The sequence below is a fragment of the Pecten maximus genome, chromosome 2, assembly GCF_902652985.1.
Source record: "Pecten maximus chromosome 2, xPecMax1.1, whole genome shotgun sequence".
Classification (NCBI taxonomy): Eukaryota; Metazoa; Mollusca; class Bivalvia; order Pectinida; family Pectinidae; genus Pecten; species Pecten maximus.
Window position 1 is genome coordinate 8,136,808 of NC_047016.1, and position 24,720 is coordinate 8,161,527.

The 24,720-nt window shown below is 36.9% G+C and overlaps 1 protein-coding gene across 39 annotated transcripts; it reads right to left on the reverse strand.

Moving 5' to 3' along the window:
- Positions 1 to 1,116: 1,116 nt before the first annotated feature.
- Positions 1,117 to 24,720, reverse strand: LOC117315949 (aspartyl aminopeptidase-like). 39 transcript variants are annotated; one of them, XM_033870642.1, is made up of 18 exons: positions 24,612 to 24,720; positions 23,158 to 23,236; positions 19,200 to 19,288; positions 15,148 to 15,261; positions 14,672 to 14,797; positions 13,884 to 14,008; positions 13,302 to 13,389; positions 9,158 to 9,265; positions 8,718 to 8,795; positions 7,344 to 7,424; positions 6,848 to 7,005; positions 4,960 to 4,999; positions 4,520 to 4,621; positions 3,707 to 3,874; positions 2,189 to 3,318; positions 1,853 to 1,922; positions 1,593 to 1,820; positions 1,117 to 1,560 (listed from the first exon to the last, which is right to left on the reverse strand). In XM_033870642.1, the coding sequence occupies exons 1-15, from the start codon at positions 24,612 to 24,614 to the stop codon at positions 3,271 to 3,273; spliced, it is 1,407 nt and encodes a 468-aa protein (XP_033726533.1). In that variant the 5' UTR covers positions 24,615 to 24,720; the 3' UTR covers positions 1,117 to 1,560; positions 1,593 to 1,820; positions 1,853 to 1,922; positions 2,189 to 3,270. The 39 variants fall into 39 exon arrangements, with proteins under 39 accessions (XP_033726533.1, XP_033726396.1, XP_033726374.1 ...); XM_033870505.1 differs by having other exon boundaries at positions 1,593 to 2,442; positions 2,633 to 3,318; XM_033870483.1 differs by having other exon boundaries at positions 1,593 to 2,480; positions 2,633 to 3,318.

Consider the following 24,720-nt stretch of genomic DNA (forward strand, 5'->3'; position numbering starts at 1 on the left):
ATAACGACTTCCATCAGGTATTTTTTTAAATACTTATATAACGACTTCCATCAGGTATTTTTTAATGTCCACCTTCTAAAATTTTGAGTCAACATTCAAGGATTGTTGACATTGAAAAATTAAGAGGTAAATACAATTCACTAAAATTTATGGAGAAAAACACCAAAATAAGATTTATAGTCATGTCACATCCAATCTTGGATTATGAGGTCAAAACTGCATGTTCTTATTCACTAGTAAAAGGTAACACAATCATAGCAATAGGGCAGTGGGTATCTTCATTTCTAGATTAAAGTACTATAGCTAATAGTAACATAGGATATCAACCAAGAAAATGACAAGAATCCTATAACATTGAAAGGTTATCATCTCATAACTGTGAATTTTAGGTGGATTTAGCGATCCTAGCAATAAAATTAACATTTTTCATCTAGGATATTGATCAATAGCTTTTTATCAAAAAGATCAATACTTTTAAAATGAATAAGGGCAATACAATTAGTTGACTTACACAATATAACAGCAATGCTGATCATGCATGTGAAGTCTTTTTGAAACTGACCAAGTAGTTTTGGAGAGCTCAGGGATTGATTCAAATTCTCGACAAATTGCACAATTCTGTAAAAACGGATCAGAATATGAAAGTTTTAACAAACAGAACATCAGGTGATAGTTATGATATGTGTTATGTTTATTGAAATTTGCACTCAAGTTTAAAGAGTTGTCCAGACAAATTTCAGAGGACAGACAGACAAGCTGATTCTGTAGCAGTAGTAGACTATAACCAATCCGTCCAATAGAACTTGACAAGCAGGTTATGACAACTAAGCTGGATTTTAAATAAGCCAAACAATCTTAAAATGTCTCAATCCCTATTAAAATTTAATAAGGGAATTCGCCTGTTTTGCCCCTTTGAAAAACTTCATCTTTCTTCTAATCTGGCCCCGAACTTCCATTTCTGCCACACTACAATATTGAATGGAATCCCATTGACCCCGATAACGTTCAAATACCTTTCAGCAATAACGGACATTCGACCATGTATATCACGTTACAGGACAAACATATTGTGCTTTTTGTCAAAATTAAAATTCAAAGAAAAACAAACAAATGATATGTCCTCCAATAAATTGATGTTTATGTAAAGTGTGGCACAACGAAAAAACAAATTCACAACATCATGTATATGATCAATGATTTATGACTTTTAATTTTACATTACATACAAAAGTTACCTTTCATGTTTCATACAAAATAAAAAAAAAAAAAAGTGATTGGGATTATGTCTTTGTTTGCTGCTATCCTTAAACTCTTCAGGTACATTACAGGTACTATTGGATCTTATAAACCTTCAGGTACATTACTATTGGATCTTATAAACCTTCAGGTACATTACATGTACTATTGGATCTTATAAACCTTCAGGTACATGTACTATTGGATCTTATAAACCTTCAGGTACATTACTATTGGATCTTATAAACCTTCAGGTACATTACAGGTACTATTGGATCTTATAAACCTTCAGGTACATTACATGTACTATTGGATCTTATAAACCTTCAGGTACATTAGTATTGGATCTTATAAACCTTCAGGTACATTACAGGTACTATTGGATCTTATAAACCTTCAGGTACATTACATGTACTATTGGATCTTATAAACCTTCAGGTACATTACATGTACTACTGGATCTTATAAACCTTCAGGTACATTACATGTACTATTGGATCTTATAAACCTTCAGGTACATTACATGTACTACTGGATCTTATAAACCTTCAGGTACATTACATGTACTATTGGATCTTATAAACCTTCAGGTACATTACTATTGGATCTTATAAACCTTCAGGTACATTACAGGTACTATTGGATCTTATAAACCTTCAGGTACATTACTATTGGATCTTATAAACCTTCAGGTACATTACATGTACTACTGGATCTTATAAACCTTCAGGTACATTACATGTACTATTGGATCTTATAAACCTTCAGGTACATTACATGTACTACTGGATCTTATAAACCTTCAGGTACATTACATGTACTATTGGATCTTATAAACCTTCAGGTACATTACATGTACTATTGGATCTTATAAACCTTCAGGTACATTACATGTACTATTGGATCTTATAAACCTTCAGGTACATTACATGTACTACTGGATCTTATAAACCTTCAGGTACATTACTATTGGATCTTATAAACCTTCAGGTACATTACATGTACTACTGGATCTTATAAACCTTCAGGTACATTACATGTACTATTGGATCTTATAAACCTTCAGGTACATTACATGTACTATTGGATCTTATAAACTTTCAGGTACATTACATGTACTATTGGATCTTATAAACCTTCAGGTACATTACATGTACTACTGGATCTTATAAACCTTCAGGTACATTACTATTGGATCTTATAAACCTTCAGGTACATTACAGGTACTATTGGATCTTATAAACCTTCAGGTACATAACATGTACTATTGGATCTTATAAACCTTCAGGTACATTACATGTACTACTGGATCTTATAAACCTTCAGGTACATTACATGTACTATTGGATCTTATAAACCTTCAGGTACATTACATGTACTATTGGATCTTATAAACCTTCAGATACATTGAACACTGGAATCAATTTAAGGGTTGAATTCTGGCTAGAAAATCTACCCAATAAAGATTACCATGACTGATCACAGTTTGATTACAAAACATGAAAATGTGGAGTGATTGAGAGATCTTGAGAAGATCTAAAGCTAATTAAATGAATAACCCCACAAATAAAGTTCAACATCAATTGCATTCTGAATAAACTGATAGGTACTGGTAATTAATATTCCTATTTTACATGGTGTCTGTTTATAAAACATCATCCAGTTTTACATGATAATACTTAATGCAAACAAAATCTCATACATTTTATCTCATTATAAGCAAACAAAATAGATGAATTTCACACACATTCATATAAAAATCTGTCAAAAATACAGCACAACAAGAGACAATATGTCAGTTCTACCTAATACAGGTATTACTACAGTATAAAGGCAGGTATTATTACAGCAGATATCAATTGGGATAATGTGTACAATATAAATAGAAGATAAATTATAGAGAATGTTCAGTATATATCATACTTTAGATAGCTGTATCACAGGTCAAAGTTATCACCATTTCACTGGAGTTATCTCCTTTGATCTTGTATATATTTGCTGCCTGAATGATGGACACTGTCATCAAAGACGGGCTCACATGTTCATCGAGGCAAACACTCGAGGATAGTTCTCAAAAAATCCCTAAAAGTGGAAGAAAAGAAGTCAAATTTAATATAACAAGTCAATGTTAATTATTTCATTATTACAATTGTGATGACTATTAAATTGAATGTGCCTGTTACTGTCAAATATTTTACTTCTTTTACCAATCCTGATCCTTTTAACCCATACTCATAGATGCTGTTTCTGGACATTTGGCCAATAATGAGCACAATCTTTACTTAATAGTTCTTCATGTCAAACACTGAAACAGTTAAATAACCAAAATATGCAAAATTTCCTTATTAAATGTATTACATTGTTTTGATATCAATTTAAACCAAGAGAAAGAAATATGGCCAAAACAAGAGAGGAAATGAGGGGAACTAAAGTTCTAGGTCAAGAAACGGAGGATTAGAACTCGACAAACCTGGAACAGCTGGACACCCTGGTAGATACTAGAGGTACAACACATCTCACGGATAGAATGCATGCTAAGCTGAGGAGCCCCAATATCAATGGTTGGCATCCCTAGTTTGGCAGACATGATAGGACCAATGGTTGAACCGCATGGCGAGTCATTCTTCACTACAAAATCCTGTCACAAAAACACAAACATCTGATAAAGAGAAGGAACCTTAGATAGATATTCTGTATTTTAATAACTTCCTTTATATTGTAGGTAAGCAGACATAAAACAAGGGGAACCATAATGTTCCTTTCTAAATCACAAAAGAAGTCCACAACTTAATCAGATTAGAATTCTGTGGTAGTGAAGGTAGTGAAGATATTGTTTCACTCTCAACCATAATTTTGCTCGGAGTTAATTTATCTTCATTAAATTTGTGTAGACTCTTGTCTAACATATACATTAACTTGAGTGGGAAATATACATTTTCACAAACATGAAAATATTACCATTCATTTTACAAAAAATATCCTACAACCATCACAGTACAGATACTGCTGAACATCAAACCCAGCTAGCTATTCTCACCAAGGTAAATGGTACCCATTCAATATGATTATAAATATTATGCCTAATCATGAACATTAGTCATGCCTGGCAATATATCCTTGTCAAGTTTTAATTGTTTTCATTATTTTGAATGATATCAAAAGGAAACATCAAATATGTAAAGAGTTTGATGATCAGACACAAAATCTGATGCCAACAGTGGCAGAAAATTGACACTTGTGTACTGTTTCATCCATTCATCACAGGCATAACCTAATTTCCTACCTGTAATGGTACTCCAGCGCCCTTGGCCACCTCCCTTAGAATAGCGGTGGTGATGGCTGTGGTTGCATAGCGCTGGTTAGCATTGAACTTTACCACATACCCCTGTTCAGATTCAGAAAATATAAAATTTGTATACTGCTGAAGAAAATGACAACATTGCTAAGAAATGAAGCCTTGCTGACACTGGTCTGGACTTACTTAACACTATATCATTAAATATTTTTACTCTTTTTACAGATAGTTTCCGACTTGTTTATACTATAAAATTGACATTCAGCTGTTAATTTGAATTTGACAGTTGACCTGTCAATGTGAACTTACATTTGACAAGTTTTACCAGAACTTTGTAAGTCTTTGGATTTCCCGAGTGAGGATTTTCAATAGAGAATTGACAAAAAATGTTAAAAACAAGCATTGTATTAGTGTGAGAGTGTTCTTACCTTGTGTAGTCCAGGCTGATGGTTACTCTCATGCTTTTCACTGAAATCATCAAAGTTCATATATCACCAATTGTGTGAGCATGTACTTTTATGAACAGCTTTCATTGCTGCCATATCTCTGACATCTATCTCTTTTGTTTCTCACTTTCCACCTGGTATCAGTTAACATTAGAAATGATAGGTACAAGCTAGTGATAACTTCAACAACAAGTTGTTAAAATATCCCTACAAGTATAATTACCTAGACTTAAACCAGAGCTGGGAATATAGACAAACCTATCATATGTAAATTACCTAGCCTTAAACCAGAGCTGGGAATATAGACAAACCTATCATATGTAAATTACCTAGACTTAAACCAGAGCTGGGAATATAGACAAACCTATCATATGTAAATTACCTAGACTTAAACCAGAGCTGGGAATATAGACAAACCTATCATATGTAAATTACCTAGACTTAAACCAGAGCTGGGAATATAGACAAACCTATCATATGTAAATTACCTAGACTTAAACCAGAGCTGGGAATATAGACAAACCTATCATATGTAAATTACCTAGACTTAAACCAGAGCTGGGAATATAGACAAACCTATCATATGTAAATTACCTAGACTTAAACCAGAGCTGGGAATATAGACAAACCTATCATATGTAAATTACCTAGACTTAAACCAGAGCTGGGAATATAGACAAACCTATCATATGTAAATTACCTAGACTTAAACCAGAGCTGGGAATATAGACAAACCTATCATATGTAAATTACCTAGACTTAAACCAGAGCTGGGAATATAGACAAACCTATCATATGTAAATTACCTAGACTTAAACCAGAGCTGGGAATATAGACAAACCTATCATATGTAAATTACCTAGACTTAAACCAGAGCTGGGAATATAGACAAACCTATCATATGTAAATTACCTAGACTTAAACCAGAGCTGGGAATATAGACAAACCTATCATATGTAAATTACCTAGACTTAAACCAGAGCTGGGAATATAGACAAACCTATCATATGTAAATTACCTAGACTTAAACCAGAGCTGGGAATATAGACAAACCTATCATATGTAAATTACCTAGACTTAAACCAGAGCTGGGAATATAGACAAACCTATCATATGTAAATTACCTAGACTTAAACCAGAGCTGGGAATATAGACAAACCTGGTGATGTTTTTTTTTTGACAGCTTTGACAAAGACTTTCAATGTCTGTGTTTACATCTACTGATCTGTCAAGATCTATATGCCTAAACTGTCACATTTTAACAAAATGGCAAGAGACCCTTGGCAGTCACACGTGTGCCTAACCTAACATGCATCTACACATTGTAGACCACTGGGTTGACTAGCTGATATCATTGAAAGATGTCGCAGTCAACATTTTGAGCTTTAACAAGCATGCTGGGTATTGCTAAAGCAATAAATGTCCTTTACTGGCCCCTGCTAAAAATAATAAAAGTGACCTTGACCCCAAAACTCTTAAACTCAAACTTGATCTGTAGCTACTCGTACTGAAGTTACATACCAACTTTCACCAACATACCTTGAAGCATGGATGAGAAAAATGTAGAAAACTGAATGGACGGACTAACAGACGGACTGCCTGAAAGACGGACCTAGAATCTCCCTTGGACATTGTCAATTTTAAAGTGTAATATTTCAGACATATATCTTGACGGACCTATTGATGTTAATTCAAGCTTTAAAAGTCTTTGCCTAGGCTCGTCTGAAAACAATATAAAATCATCAGGCCCAGGTTCCACCAGTAAGGGACCAATAGTCACAAGTTATTGATCACAATAAATGACTGATTGAGAATTTTTTATATTCCAAAAAGTTTCCATGACAGTAAAAGTTCCTCAAAAGTGACTCACGCATAGTTAGGATGAACTGCGTGGGCTTGGTCTACACTCAGCATGTAGGACTTGGGCATTGATTCTTCAAATGCTGTGCTGCTCCCTCCAGCACTCAGGCGGCGGAGGACAAGCTCTTGGAGGGTGGAGGCTGCACCCTGGGCACTCTGAGACCCAACCTAAACGCAGGAAAGATGTTGTTTATTTGTGACCAGACATTTGTTTTCCTCAGTTGCTACTTTATGGTTCAGATTGTATGTTCTGATTCCTCAATCTACGGTGAAACTTGTGTCAAACAAATACAAAGACCAACCCAAGTGTTTCACTTTGTCCCACTATTTTCCTGTCTATACATGTAAAGTCTGCTGAAGTTAGTCCAAAACAGCCAATATTTTGAATACATATTCCATTCCCCAGGCTAAAAACCATACAAATTCTCCCATGGCTAAGTCAATCTTCAAAAGTTCAAATTCATAGGCCCGTCATCCTCCAGTCACTACTGTAGGGGTGATCTTACCTCTTCATTATCAAACAGACAGATGAGGCGGATGTTTGGGTCCTCACTCAGGCTGGTCCCCTTGCAAGACTCGATTAAAGCCTAAAATAGATAATTACAACAGCACTTCAGTGAAAACTATACCAAAGATTTTACTTTAATTAATAACATAACTTTTGTCACATTCACACTATCAATAATTTTCTTAACAACATATCTTTTAGGAAACTATAATTTCTGTAGAATTATCTTTTGACAGTAACCAAACTCTGATTCCTTACAGCTCAGCTCACATTTTGTAACTTGAAGTGTACGTGTTAATTTTTCTTTCAGTCCAACACTACGTGGTAGTTTACTTTATGACCTGAATAAGGGAAATAAATCCATGTATGATGTGATTGATTAGTGCTATTCCAATAAATAAGAGGCCAAGAGGGCCTATATCACTCACCTGTTTGGATTCGACCAAACGTCAAAATAATGTTGATGTTCAATTTGTTAATATCTATATTTGTTGATGCCAAACAATGCTATATATGGTTATGGGGTTGGAAACTAAGACCCTTGGGGTGGGGAAAGACCCCAGGGCCTATGTTTACATCATGATTGTGTTTATCTCTTTATGCCCAACAATGTTATATATGGTTATAGAGTGGGGATCCTAATGGTTTCAAAGACATATCATATCAAAGAAACTAAGTCCCTAGAGGTGGGGAAATACCCCAGGGCCTAATTTTACATCATGATTGTGTTTATCTCTTTATGCCCAACAATGCTATACATGGTTATAGGGTCGGGATCTCAATGGTTTCAAAGATATACATTTGTTTGTATATAAAATCGAAGTCCCTAGGGGTTTGGGAAAGACACCAAGGCCTATTTTTACATCATGATGTCAGATTGTGTTATCTCTTGATGTCCAGCAATGCTTTATATGGTTATGGGCTTAAACTAGTACCAATTTAAAGAATTTAGCTTAATATCTACTATTGGGCCCCACCGCTCTGGCCTGAGGTGAGCCACACCTCCTGTTTATACAACGTTTGATCCCCTTTGTCCATTCAGGTGCTCAAGACTAGTAGTGATTTATACAAAAGTTGACAGACAGACGCCGGACCACGACATAAGCTCACCAGACCTTTGGTTCAGGTGAGCTAAGAATATATATCCAACAGGAGAAGAAAAAAAGAAATTCTATACATGAGTGGTGCTTCATTAAAACATTTCCTGGGTGGTCACTGATTGACACACCTGGAGCCCTCCTATTGGGTAGATATATTTGTGGAGTAGCCCATACATAACTTTTGTAAATCAGATGTAGAATTGGTTATCAAAATGTTTAACTGTTATTCAACATCAAATCATTTTAAACAATGAAATTGTGGCCATTCTTACCTCAGTGGCACAGTAAGCATTCAGAAGATTGTCAAGTCGAGGCGCGAAAATAAACTCTTCTAGGATTCCACCAATTGCCTGTACAAATATCGGAACATTAGTACATGAAACTCCTTACATCATTTTCAGTGTAGACCATTCTACATAGTACGTATATACTTTACAGGTATTATGCATCTTCGATTTCCTTTGTAAAAATATTAGTTTGGTACATTAAGACACATTATCAAATGGAAATCTTCATTTCTGTAAATGTTACATAAGATACTACCAAAACTATCCAGTACCTGGTAATTATCATAAGCATTGGCTATCAAACCCCAGTATTTAATGAAGTGCAGGTGACCACAATATTTATATAATAGGTTTATGTTTAACAATACTTATCATTCAAAATACAAATGTATTGACCTTCATCTTTATCTTTTTCTGGTACTTACTGCAGGTTGTGTGTCAGCCACGCAGAGTTCAAAGTCCAGCATTTGTTCAGGCTTGATCCCGAGTTCATCACAGATCAACTTCACCAGTAATGGCTGATGTTTAAGGCACTGTTCCAACAAGTAACACAAACCTGGTATTACTATGAGCCTGTATAATGTTTGTATAGATGAGAACTGTACAGGATTAATTATTACCCTAGCTCTCACAAAAGAGATGCCAGAGGGATCTTGGCCCCTACCATTGAATGATCTTTATTGGTTCCATGAAAGACTGATCTTTTCTCTACTTTTCCCTTCTTTTCTCTCTTCCTCTTAATCATTTGATAACAAGTGGAACCTTAAATGATGTCTAAGACATATCTAAATCTAAGAACTTTCTGAGATATATTGGAACACATTTCCACTGTCAAAATCAAATATAGCCACCTGTTAGACTTCTTTGTTTTGGGCACAACTAAGGACCAATGGGAACTCTTAATATAAAGTTTGAGAAATGTCCTTCCAGTACTTCTCAAAAAATAAACAGAACAAACTTCAATTGTCAAAATCCAAGCCATTTTGTTTTCCTTGTCACACTCAAAATATATAATGGGCACAACGACGAACCAAGGTAACCTACATAGGAAATATGAGAAAGAGTGATAACAAGAATTGTTATCTGACTCACTATATAAATGGATATTAACCAAATTTGACTGTTTTCCTATAAAACATGCTACCCATGAACTGTTGCCCGAACACGCCTAATTACAAGCGTACAGATGACAGTGACTACGCTACTTGTCGTCGACAGGTTTGTAAACATCGGTTGACTATAAACATGACTTCTAGGTTTGAAGACATAAACGATGACAAGCTTTTAAATCTCATAGAGAACAGAGACTCAGCTAATACCAGGAATATCATCAAGGGTTCTGTGAGTTATTAAATTTTGAATTTCAGACTGTTTTTTTGTTTTTTTTTGTAATTTATTCACCTCAATGGTCAGATAACAAAACAGTTGTTTCAGCCTTCGGCCTCTGGGAATCAGTTCACCTGGTCAGTACCAACACCAAGTGGAAACTGTTTTGACTGTTGACTGATGAGGCATCAAACAACTGTAAATTGTTTAAGGACTGACGATGGCCATATCACAGATGAAAGACTATTGAACAGCTCACAAAAAGTAAGAGGAGTAATCCTTATGAAATGTTGGAATGAATATTCATGCCCTGTCTACACCTCTGAATATATCTAGTATCTGAGTAGCTGCATCCATATATGGTCATGAATACCATATTTGGGTAAGCATCCTCACGAGAGTTCTCGAGAAGTACTAAGGCGATCATTGCGACAATTCTGAGGTATAATAATGGTGCAAATTAAAGGTTTCCAGACGTGACCTAAGGCTAAAAAATTGCTAAACTGCATAAGATATGTTTCATCATAACAAATATTACTGCAAAGTTAAATGACATCAGGTACTTGATAGCATTTTTGGGGTTTAATGTATTGTTATACTACTTGGAACAGAATAGTAGCTCTGACTATGACCATCTGTCAGAAATCGTCTATCCATCATCCAGAACTACTTGACCACAGCTAATGAAATTTCAGCCCAATAATAAGTAGTCATAGACATAATTTTTTCCACTATCAAATGGGAAAATACAAAAAGTGCTGTAAAAAGACAACATACTGTAGCTAGCCAGAAGGGTTGAAATTCATAATTAGTTTTCTAAAAGTAGGTCAATTGTCATTGTCAACGTCAGCAGGTCTACAAATGTAGTACCAGTGGAAAGTTCTTGTCACAAGGAACACACATGTGAAATACCTAAGTTGTATTTTCATCATTATTGACACAATGCTGTTTTATAACAAGAGGCCCAGGGGCCTAAACGGTCATCTGACTCTAAATTAAAACCCTTATATTATTGTAGTATGCATTCTCTGTAGCAAGTATATAGTGGCACTGTTAGCCATGGTGGCCATCTTGGATTTCTGACGGACCCAATAAATAACAACACTTGGTCTGGACCATCTAAGGATAATTTCTGGTAAGTTAGAGCTGAATCCCACCGGTGGAATTTGAGAAGTTTGAAATAGGTGTTGTTCAGGAAAACCATGATTGCGCAATCATGTTACAAAATGGCCGCCATTGCTGCTATGTCAAAGTTTTTACGAGGCTGAAAAAATAACACTTTTTTGGCCCTCATTCCTTAATATCCTCACCAATTTCCAGCTCAATGGCACCAGTGGAACTTGAGAAGAAGTTTAAAATGTGTTTTTTAAGATGGCGGATATGGCGGCCATCTTGGATTTCAGACCAATCTAAAAAATAACAACACTTGGTCGGGATCATCTCAGGCAAGTTTCAGCCCAACAGCACTGGTGGAACTTGAGAAGAAGTTTAAGATGTGTTTTTGAAGATGGTGGTTATGGCGGCCATCTTGGATTTCAAATCGGCCCGAAAAATAACAACACTTGGTGGGGATCATCTCAGGATCATTTCTGGCAAGTTTCAGCCCAACAGCACTGCTGGAACTTGAGAAGAAGTTTAAAATGTGTTTTTTCAAGATGGCGGCTATGGCGGCCATCTTGGATTTCGGACCGACCCAAAAAATAACAGCACTTGGTCGGGATCATATCAGGATCATTTCAGGCAAGTTTCAGCTCAATAGCACTGGTGGAACTTGAGAAGTTTCAAACATGTTTTTCAAGATGGCGGCTATGGCGGCCATCTTGGATTTCGGACCGACCCGGAAAATAACAACACTTGGTCGGGATCATATCAGGATTGTTCAGGTAAGTTTCAGCTCAATAGCACTGTCGGAACTTGAGAAGAAGTTTAAAATGTGTTTTTCAAGATGGCGGCTATGGCGGCCATCTTGGATTACGGACCGACCCCAAAAATAAATACACTTGGTTGGGATCATATCAGGATCATTTCAGGCAAGTTTCAGCTCAATAGCGCTGGTGAAACTTGAGAAGAAGTTTTAAATGTGTTTTTCAAGATGGCGGCTATGGCGGCCATCTTGGATTTCGGACCGACCCGAAAAATAACAACACTTGGTCGGGATCATCTCATGATCATTTCTGGCAAGTTTCAGCCCAACAGCACTGGTGGAACTTGAGAAGAAGTTTAAAATGTGTTTTTCAAGATGGCGGCTATGGCGGCCATCTTGGATTTCTGACCGACCTAAAAAATAACAACACTTGGTCGCGATCATATCAGGATTATTTCAGGCAAGTTTCAGCTCAATAGCACTGGTGGAACTTGAGAAGAAGTTTAAAATGTGTTTTTCAAGATGGCGGCTATGGCGGCCATCTTGGATTTCTGACCGACCTAAAAAATAACAACACTTGGTCGCGATCATATCAGGATTATTTCAGGCAAGTTTCAGCTCAATAGCACTGGTGGAACTTGAGAAGAAGTTTAAAATGTGTTTTTCAAGATGGCGGCTATGGCGGCCATCTTGGATTTCTGACCGACCTAAAAAATAACAACACTTGGTCGCGATCATATCAGGATTATTTCAGGCAAGTTTCAGCTCAATAGCACTGGTGGAACTTGAGAAGAAGTTTAAAATGTGTTTTTCAAGATGGCGGCTATGGCGGCCATCTTGGATTTCAGACCAATCTAATAAATAACAACACTTGGTCGGGATCATCTCAGGATCATTTCTGGCGAGTTTCAGCCCAACAGCACTGGTGGAACTTGAGAAGAAGTTTAAAATGTGTTTTCAAAATGGCGGCTATGGCGGCCATCTTGGATTCCGGACTGACCCGAAAAATAACAACACTTGGTCAGGACCATCTCAGGATCATTTCAGGCAAGTTTCAGCTTAATCCCACTGGTGGAACTTGAGAAGAAGATTGAAATGTGAAAAGTTTACGCACGGCGGACGGCGGACGACGACGGACGAAGCATGATGACTATAGGTCATCCTGACCCTTCGGGTCAGATGACCTAAAAACTTTAAGCAAGCTGTCTATGGAAGCAGACATAGAGCTAAAAGCTATTTGGCTTAAATTATAAATTCTGGCAATTAAGTACAAATACACAATACAATAATTTGTTATACTGTTTTTCATTAGAAAAGTACATGGTATTGACTAAAGGAGTGGCAGAGTAACTCAGTTATATAGATAGGATGGTTGGTACCTGAGGTGTGAACCCTGGAACGTTAGAGTCCGGTATTCCAGTATCCCCCTGGAGTTCTGCCTGTACTGCTGTGGCTAGGACGGGACACCTACACAACAAATATCACAGTTTAAATTTGAGAAAAAAATTATCCAACAGAAAAGGTACTACAAGATGAAGAAATGCAGTGACATTGTTCAGTATTTTTGTCTATAAATAAATATATCACAAAAATCGGGAAAACACAACATGAAATATCTTAACTAAAACTGATGGCTAAACTCTTATAATAGGAAGACAGCTGTAAACACTTACAAAATATCTACAGGTGTGTCCAAATATATGTGTAAGATTCTTATCTTAAGACTTCCTTAGCATCGAACTAGTACTTTTGAATGACAAAAAAAAACAGCACCGTATATTCCATATATATCTAGCAAGATTCTTGCATATCACAATTTCTGTTTACAAAATAAAACTCATAGTATCTCATTTTAAGAAGTGTGACCTGTCACTAAAATGGTGGAAAATTGTGGCATAAAAAAAATAGAGGCCTCTAGCTTAGGTTTGTAAATCTTAGACAACCAAACAGGCACTGCTTACACATGGGTTTCCTTGTTAGGACCAAACTTCTCATTGTGATCCCTCATAAGATGGATACAGATGTTGGGTACACGGAGGATGGGGCGCTCAATGTGGACAAGGCGGTGATCAATTTTGTCCTGGTTCTGTAGAAATGTAAAGAGAACTGTTAAACCACTGACCAGTATATAATAAACTGTTGGTACTGAACAAAGGATACACTCTGACAACATTAATTAATGTATATTATTCAAATTTGTCGTGTTGAAATAATGTCACACCTCTCCAAACCAGAGCTACTGTTAAGAACAGTTTGATAGGTTGTTTCCTCTATTATTTTTCATTCTATGAAGGTCATCATATGTCAAATATCCCAAATCCAGCAAACAAACAGGTCTCTCATTGTTCTATCTTCAACAGGTTGATTTGTATAATAAAACAAATTCTGATGCTGTATAGGTATATTCAGTATTCCCATTATGTAAACTCACCGGGTTTTTTCTCTCAAAAAGTTTACCTGTGAAATGTGGACACTTTTTGTATATCTATTTTGCCTCCATTTGATTTTGTTACAGAATGTCAGCCATGGATTGAGATTAATTAATTTCAAACTCATACAGGTCACAGATTCTAGTATTGTACTAGTGCTGTCTGTCCAGTAAAGACCATTTAATACAACTTAACACTGGAAGCTACAACATCGCTCATGGTTATGTTTAAGTAATTGTGTAAAGAAAAATTCTAGTTTGGCAGATTGACGTCTTTGGCCAGAAAAGTTAGATATGAACATTTACTGAAGTACGACATACCTTGACAAGTACACGCCCAGCGACAGTCAAATCTCGGTCAAACCAAGTGTGCCAGATGCCACCTCCATAACACTCAACGCCAACCATCTGGTATCCAACTTTGTTTTTTTTAGATTCAGGTTTCACCTGATATCCAGAGAAGTTCAGAACAATGAAATTTATCTGCATTTATTGTTTGTATCATTTAATATCTAAAATTTCATTTTCCTGTAATCAAAAAAAGTCTTAGCATTAATAAAGAATATGTTACCTTTAGCTAGTATGGTTTTATTGTTCTAATCGAAGAAAATTGTAAATTAATCCAGAAGTTTTTTTTTTTTTTTTTTTACAATTCTGGAGTATTCCAGCTATTAATACACTTCTATACTGGCATTATGTTTTGTTTTCTATATATTTGTCATCAACACAGCCATTTATTTTTTTGACCATTAATATTGTATATCTGTAATCAACACATCTATTAATATATTTGATACCTTCAGACAGGGACTATCAGTGTGAGCTCCAACTACACTGAACCCATTCCCTGGCTTAAACTGTCCACCAACAGCAAATGCAATGATAGTTGACTTGTTCCTGGTCAGAAAATACTGCAAAACAATTATGTAATAAATATGGATGAGGTTCCATTACAATACTGGTATTTCATTTAGCTGACCAGTCATTCTACTCTTCCGTGATTTTTCAGGCTATTTTGGAGAAAAAATATTCAATTGGGATTTTTTAATGACATATCTTTGGGAATGGGATCAGTATCCGACCCCATTTATATAGGCTGAAAAATCACTGCTCTTGTACCAGAAAGTGTACTATTTAGTTATATATTTCTTCTATGAAGAGTTCCACACTGAGATCAAAATATTACCTTTCATTAATACATATGTTAACTAATTACTAATTACTGTGGATCACCTATATAAGCTGCTGATAAATCTAAATACATGGAATGCATGCATTGATAACATGCTTCCAAATTTATTAAACAATGTTGATACTATGTTTTTAAAGGAATGTAACTTTGAACACAAATCACATTTACAGTATACAGTCTTATGAAGCCTAAATCTATAGCTATAGTAAACAAGAGGCCCAGGGGCCTTAACGGTCATCTGACTCTAAATTAAAACCCTTATATTATTGTAGTATGCATTCTCTGTAGCAAGTATATAGTGGCACTGTTGGCCATGGTGGCCATCTTGGATTTCTGACGGACCCAATAAATAACAACACTTGGTCTGGACCATCTAAGGATAATTTCTGGTAAGTTAGAGCTGAATCCCACTGGTGGAATTTGAGAAGAAGTTTGAAATAGGTGTTGTTCAGGAAAACCATGATTGCGCAATCATGTTACAAAATGGCCACCATTGCTGCCATGTCAAAGTTTTTACGAGACCGAAAAAATAACAAAACACTTTGTTGGCCCTCCTTCCTTAACATCCTCACCAATTTCAAGGTCAATGGCACCAGTGGAACTGGAGAAGAAGTTTAAAATGTGTTTTCAAGATGGCTGCCATGGTGGCCATCTTGGATTTCAGACCAATCTAAAAAATAACAACACTTGGTCGGGATCATATCAGGATCATTTCTGGCAAGTTTTAGCTCAATAGCACTGGTGGAACTTGAGAAGAAGTTTAAAATGTGTTTTTTAAGATGGCGGCCTCAGCGGCCATCTTGGATTTCGGACCGACCCGAAAAATAACAACACTTGGTTGGGATCATATCAGGATCATTTCAGGCAAGTTTCAGCTCAATAGCACTGGTGGAACTTGAGAAGAAGTTTAAAATGTGATTTTCAAGATGGCGGCCTCAGCGGCCATATTGGATTACGGACTGACCGGAAAAATAACTACACTTGGTCGGGATCATATCAGGATCATTTCAGGCAAGTTTCATCTCAATAGCACTGGTGAAACTTGAGAAGAAGTTTAAAATGTGTTTTTCAAGATGGCGGCTATGGCGGCCATCTTGGATTTCGGACCGACCCGAAAAATAACAACACTTGGTCGGGATCATATCAGGATCATTTCAGGCAAGTTTCAGCTCAATGGCACCAGTGGAACTTGAGAAGAAGTTTAAAATGTGTTTTTCAAGATGGCGGCTATGGCGGCCATCTTGGATTTCGGACCGACCCGAAAAATAACTACACTTGGTCGGGATCATATCAGGATCATTTCAGGCAAGTTTCAGCTCAATGGCACCAGTGGAACTTGAGAAGAAGTTTAAAATGTGTTTTTCAAGATGGCGGCTATGGCGGCCATCTTGGATTTCGGACCGACCCGAAAAATAACAACACTTGGTCGGGATCATTTCAGGATCATTTCAGGCAAGTTTCAGCTCAATGGCACCTGTGGAACTTGAGAAGAAGTTTAAAATGTGTTTTTCAAGATGGCGGCTATGGCGGCCATCTTGGATTTCGGACCGACCCGAAAAATAACAACACTTGGTCGGGATCATGTCAGGATCATTTCAGGCAAGTTTCAGCTCAATGGCACCAGTGGAACTTGAGAAGAAGTTTAAAATGTGTTTTTCAAGATGGCGGCTATGGCGGCCATCTTGGATTTCGGACCGACCCGAAAAATAACAACACTTGGTCGGGATCATCTCAGGATCATTTCAGGCAAGTTTCAGCTCAATGGCACCAGTGGAACTTGAGAAGAAGTTTAAAATGTGTTTTTCAAGATGGCGGCTATGGCGGCCATCTTGGATTTCGGACCGACCCGAAAAATAACAACACTTGGTCGGGATCATCTCAGGATCATTTCAGGCAAGTTTCAGCCCAACAGCACTGGTGGAACTTGAGAAGAAGTTTAAAATGTGTTTTCAAAATGGCGGCTATGGCGGCCATCTTGGATTTCGGACTGACCCGAAAAATAACAACACTTGGTCAGGACCATCTCAGGATCATTTCAGGCAAGTTTCAGCTTAATCCCACTGGTGGAACTTGAGAAGAAGATTGAAATGTGAAAAGTTTACGCACGGCGGACGGCGGACGGCGCACGGCGCACGGCGGACGGCGGACGGCGCATGGCGCACGACGACGGACGAAGCATGATGACTATAGGTCATCCTGACCCTTCGGGTCAGATGACCTAAAAATATGTTGTATATTGATAGGGATACAAAAACTTATATTAATTTACCTTAAACAGACTGGGATAGATGTGTAAAGTGGATTGTGTTATAACTGTATTATCTAACAAGATCACTGTTCAGTGGTGCAAGGAACTCATTTTGTCTCATTTCCTATATGTGTGTACCTAAATATATAATTTGTTTTTAAAAAGGATAATACCATCACTGTATTGTTCCCCTCATTCTCATCAAGTCAATAAATAGTGCTACATTGAAAAGTCAAAATGCATGGTAAATTATTCATAACAAGACCCCCATGGGCCTTAACAGTCATCTGACTCTAAAGACCCTTCTACTGTTGAAGTATACATACTCTATAGCAAGTATAGTGGCATTTTTGGCTATGGCGGCCATCTTGGATTTCGGACTGACCCGAAAAATAACAACACTTGGTCAGGACCATCTCAGGATCATTTCAGGCAAGTTTCAGCTTAATCCCACTGGTGGAACTTGAGAAGAAGATTGAAATGTGAAAAGTTTACGCACGGCGGACGGCGGACGGCGCACGGCGGACGGCGCATGGCGCACGACGACGGACGAAGCATGATGACTATAGGTCATCCTGACCCTTCGGGTCAGATGACCTAAAAATATGTTGTATATTGATAGGGATACAAAAACTTATATTAATTTACCTTAAACAGACTGGGATAGATGTGTAAAGTGGATTGTGTTATAACTGTATTATCTAACAAGATCACTGTTCAGTGGTGCAAGGAACTCATTTTGTCTCATTTCCTATATGTGTACCTAAATATATAATTTGTTTTTAAAAAGGATAATACCATCACTGTATTGTTCCCCTCATTCTCATCAAGTCAATAAATAGTGCTACATTGAAAAGTCTAAATGCATGGTAAATTATTCATAACAAGACCCCCATGGGCCTTAACAGTCATCTGACTCTAAAGACCCTTCTACTGTTGTAGTATGCATACTCTATAGCAAGTATAGTGGCATTTTTGGCCATGGTGGCCATCTTGGATTTCAGACCCAAATAATAACAACACTTGGTCAGGACATCTCAGGATTATTTCAGGTAAGTTAAAGCTGAATCCCACTGGTGGAACTTGAGAAGAAGTTTGAACTAGGTTTTATCTAGAAAAACCATGATTGCGCAATCATGTTACAAAATGGTCCCCGTGGCTACCATGTCAAAGTTTTCACAAGGCTGAAAAATAACAACACTTGGTCAGGACCATCACAGGATCATTTATGGCAAGTTTCAGCTCAATCCCAATTTTGGAATTTGAGAAGAAGTTTGAAATGTGAAAGGTTTACACACGACGGACGATGAACGACAACGGTGGACCCTTCGGGTCAGGTGACCTAGCTAAAAATCTTGCAGTCTAAACTAGTGATAACAAGCATTCACATCTTGTGATTGCCTCCTTACCTTCTGCTGTGGTTTGATGTCCCATGCTTGAGTTTCATGCAATTCTTGGAAGCCAGCACCCAGCAACCTTTTGGAAACCTCATCTACAGCTGTGGATACAAAGGACAGCAAAAGTGATTCAGGGTTCATACAGATTTCATCAAACCAAATTCAAGGCCTTTTCAAGGCTTTTTCAATGTCTTCATTAAATATTCAAGGCCGATTTTACCCGTCATCGAAGTCATCTTGAGAGGGAACAAGAGAACAAGGTGAAATTCAAGACTTAATTTCTCAAGGCCCGTGCTAACCCTGTGATTAAAAAGGATAAATCTGAGTTATTGAATGAGAAAGTTTTATTAACTTTCCTACTTTTGTTCAAGCACTAAACAAGAGGCCCAAGGGCCTTAACGGTCATCTGACTCCAAATTAAAGACCCTTATACTATTGTAGTATGCATTCTCTGTAGCGAGTATAGTGGCACTGTTGGCCATGGTGGCCATCTTGGAATTTGGATCAACCCAAAAAATAAAAACACTTGATCAAGACTATCTCAGGATCATTTCTGGTAAGTTAGAGCTAAATCCAACTGGTGGAATTTGAGAAGAAGTTTGAAATAGGTGTTGTTCAGGAAAACCATGATTGCACAATCATGTTACAAAATGGCCGCCATGGCTGCCATGTCAAAGTTTTTAAGATGCTGAAAAATAACAACACTTTGTTGGCTCTCCTTCCTTAACATCCTCAACAATTTCCAGTTCAATGGCACTAGTGGAACTGGAGAAGAAGCTTAAAATGTGTTTTTAAGATGGCTGCCATGGTGGCCATATTAGATTTCTGACCGACCAGATAAATAACAACACTTGGTCAGGACCATCTCATGATCATTTCTGGTAAGTTAGAGCTGAATCCAACTGGTGGAATTTGAGAAGAAGTTTGAAATAGGCGTTGTTCAGGAAAACCATGCCTGCACAATTATGTTACAAAATGGCCGCCGTAGCTGCCATGTCAAAATTTTTACGAGGCCGAAAAATAACAACACTTTGTCTGCTCCCCTTCCTTAACATTCTCACCAATTTCAAGTTCAATGGCACCAGTGGAACTGGAGAAGAAGTTTAAAATGTGTTTTTTAAGATGGCTGCCATCTTGGATTTTGGATCGGCCAAAGAAATAACACTTGGTAGGGATCATTTCAGGCAAGTTCAGCTCATGATCAATAGCACTGGTGGAACTTGAGAAGAAGTTTAAAATGTGCTTTCAAGATGGTGGCTATGGCGCCATCTTGGATTTCGGACAGACCCGAAAAATAACAACACTTGGTTAGGACCATCTCAGGATCATTTCTGGCAAGTTTCAGCTCAATCCCACTGGTGGAACTTGAGAAGAAGATTAAAATGTGAAATGTTTACGGACGGCGCACGACGACGGACGAAGCACGATGGCTATAGGTCATCCTGACCTAAAAAACTTAATCTATGCAGTGCCTACAGAATTTGACATTTTATTAGAGAATTTCTTACTGACTGCTGACCTATAATGAATTAAAACATACTATTTATAAACAGATCAAATATGATCAGAAAAAGATACTAAAATCAATTTTGGTAAGCTGAAAAATTCAAATTAATGTTTTAGTATAGCCATACATGCCATACCTCCCGGCGTGAGACAAAATCTCCCTTATTTTCAAGTCATTTATTTCCTCCCGGCAGGAGAGCCCAAATTCCCGTATTTTGTTATTCCCTCCGGTATTTTTGCCGACGCCATATTTGTTTACAATTCAGTAGTTTTTCTCGCGATATTTGGCTAAATTTAGCGATCACGTGATCCATCTGTTCACGTGATCACTCAATCAAAATGGCGCCTGTTGGACACGGCTTTAACCCGAAGCTCTGGCCATACCTCCCGGCGTGAGACAAAATCTCCCTTATTTCAAGTCATTTATTTCCTCCCGGCAGGAGAGCCCAATTCCCGTATTTTGTTTATCCCTCCGGTATTTTGCCGACGCCATATTTGTTTACAATTCAGTAGTTTTTCTCGCGATATTTGGCTAAATTTAGCGATCACGTGATCCATCTGTTCACGTGATCACTCAATCAAAATGGCGCCTGTTGGACACGGCTTTAACCCGAAGCTCTGGCTAGTGTAATGTTTGCGCTAGAATATCTAGTGATTCACCATGAAATAAAGGCAAGTCGCTTACAAACAACTTTAACCCTCTTTGCTAACAGACTTGATTATGTTGTTTCTTTTAGGGACCATATTTGATGATGGTAATTGATACAGAGCCCGGTCAGACGCAAAATCACAAATGTTTTTCATATAACATGTGTATCGTGGATCAGTGATAGCAAGATGAAATCCGATATTTTCTTTTAGAAAACTATCAAAATTAGCACATCTGGTGGTCGTAGTGGTCAATCATGATGTTTACAATGACTGTACCGTCCATGACAGAGACAATATATACAAAATCTACAACGATCGTGATAAGATTTACTGCAAGTCTCCTAACATGAACATCTTAAGTTCTCACGACTTCATGTATACCCTTGCACACTTGGAATATTTTTATATCTAAATGTTCCAACATAAGGGATCCCACATGACATTTCATGGTGATTTTTACAACTGAATCATGTGTTCCCTCAGAGTGGATCAAGCTTTCTAATTTTAAGAAAAATCCAAACTGATAAATGATTAACTTGTTTGTCTTAATCTTTAGCTACATGTAATTATAATATACCCTTTTCAAATGCTGTTACGTAATATGCATACAGCTGTGAAACTTTTTTTTACAAAAAAAAAATCAAGAAATAGTTTCATATCATCAGAATCCGAATGTATATACATTGTACTTATTGCATTTTTTTAACCTTATACAACTTTTTGTTGTTTGCATATACAATATGATTAATATCCAAAATAAATATAAATATACTTTATCACTTTCAAAATTAGTTTATTGCTTTAAAATTGAGTAAAAATGCTGATATTCATGTCGCGCACAAATCTTCCTTATTTTAGGCAAAACTCCCTTAAAATAATCATCAATCTCCCTTATTGGTCTCCTGAAAATATGGCATGTATGTATAGCATTAGCATAGCATCTAAGTGTACATATAAATATGATAACTATGACGGACTTAAATTGATAAAAGGTCTATTTAACTCACAACCATTAAAAAACACACTTTTACCCTTGATTTTGAAGGCTGCCTTATGACTAAATATTTGGTTACTGCAGTTGACAACATCATTGTGATTTAATCCTGTTAATCACTTAATCATCCCGTTAACGATTGAAGTAAAACAGCACATTAGCTAAATTCAGACTCTTTGGGATAGTTACAAAACAGTTGATAGAATCTCACTTGCAATTTCAATAATACATTTTCCTATGGCATTACATAGCTATGAGTTAACATTTATTACTTAACAGGTTTTGCTGAGTGCAATGGCCAACACCATCAGGTGAAAATGGGCTATTCAGAAACATGCATAGAAACATTTCCACACATAATTAGTTATTCACTGACATTAATACATTAAAGAATAAAATGGTGGGGAAATGTGGCAAAAGTGAAATTTGTCTTTTCATTAAAAGTTTTCAAGTAACTTGTCTGTGATCATGGGGCTACATTGTTCTTGTTTCACGGCAGATTAATTGTTTCTTAACTTCACATCTTATACTTATGTCAACCTATCAATTTTTTTGGGGGGGGGGGGAAAAGAGGCGAGAAACATCACAAAACCATAGTCATTTCCATGTCCACAATATCGAAAACAGTAGCCGGGGATGACAAGGTTTACTGTGTATGAATAAAATAACTGTAGTCGTGCGTGCATGCATGATGGCATCTTTATTAAATCAGAAGCCAGCTATTGACAAGTAGTAATGACCCCCAGTGCATACAAAACCTTGTCACCTCTGCTATTTTTTTTTTTTTTTTTTACTTAATACTAATAAATCATTTCATACCATGAAATGGAGATGGACTCTTGTTGATGTAGCTGATAAACTGCTTGGCTGCACCCAGAACGGTTTCCTTGGAGGCTGCCTGAACAAATATAATATGGTTCATAATAACATTTTAATTTTCCAGTATATTTGTAGTTTACTATTTGAAAGTTTGTATTGTATATACAATATGAAAAATACCCTCTTTTTCATATTTCTGTATATATATCAGGGACATATATATATATTTGTAGGGGAACTGGACTGGGTTGATCCTCGGCGACCAGGCAGCTCAATTGGTAGAGCAACTGGCTAGTGTTCGGAGGTGCCGGGTAACGGGGTTTGAACACCGGTCTCACCGTGCATTTTTCCACTCCTTGTTTTAAGTGAGGGGAATACTTGACAAGGGGATACCCGAACCTGGGTTGTGAGTTGTCAGGTCTTTGCGGTCAAAGACTTTTAAAAAAAGGGAGGGAAGATCAATTGTAGTTGAATTGGACCGGGTTGATCATCAGCGACCAAGTATTATAAATTATGTCCCTCACTGATATTATAAGCATCAAGTCATTGACATTGATTAATAAAATCAGGACGAAGCTGTTCAAAGCCTGGTTACAAAAAACATACTGATTGCATAAGTTATATAAATAGAGCTCTGGTGGACGAACGACGCACGAGCGATTTTATGATGTTTAGTCCCCGTTGTCACCTGAAGGGGAACGGGGGGGGGGGGGGGGGGGGGGAGTGTAAGCTTGAATGGTGGTACTACCGTTAAGATACATAGAAAGGATGCATGCTCAGTTTCTTACGATTTTAAAACTTTATGTGCATTGATCTATAGTTATTTTGCGTGAATCAACTGTTCAATTGCATTCAAAATAAAATCGGGATCGAAAATAAAATAATAAAAGTTGCTATAACAGCGGTGGTACTACCGTTAAGATACATAGAAAGGATGCATGCTCAGTTTCTTACGATTTTAAAACTTTATGTGCATTGATCTATAGTTATTTTGCGTGAATCAACTGTTCAATTGCATTCAAAATAAAATCGGGATCGAAAATAAAATAATAAAAGTTGCTATAACAGCGGTGGTACTACCGTTAAGATACATAGAAAGGATGCATGCTCAGTTTCTTACGATTTTAAAACTTTATGTGCATTGATCTATAGTTATTTTGCGTGAATCAACTGTTCAATTGCATTCAAAATAAAATCGGGATCGAAAATAAAATAATAAAAGTTGCTATAACAGCGAGATAAACAATCAGCAAACGGATTGTCATGTGACCCCCCCACATTGCCTTTATTCAGACATAACGTTAAGTCTTGTCTCAACAAATACTGAAATAGTTAAAGTACCACCTGAAAAATATGAGTTGTGTGCTATTGCGTTAACAATATTACAAAACATTTTCAATAGAGATGTTGATTCTATGAATGACATTTGATTCGGAAAATGAAAGTATAGCTACCATTTTGTTGATCACTCTTCTGTCGCGGAGATAAATTTCTTGGAAAAAATGCCAACCAGTGTCTTTCAAGCGTTTAAACTAGTTGCATTGCTAATCCGGTCTATCAAAC

Bases quoted from the DNA above. Each gene is read 5' to 3' on its own strand.
- LOC117315949 (XM_033870505.1), bottom strand. The intron at 19,289-23,157 runs GTATGAAATGAT...TTGTATCCACAG, and splicing joins GAGTCCATCTCCATTTCATG to CTGTAGATGAGGTTTCCAAA. The intron at 9,266-13,301 runs GTACCAACCATC...TTGTTGGAACAG, and splicing joins TTCCAGGGTTCACACCTCAG to TGCCTTAAACATCAGCCATT.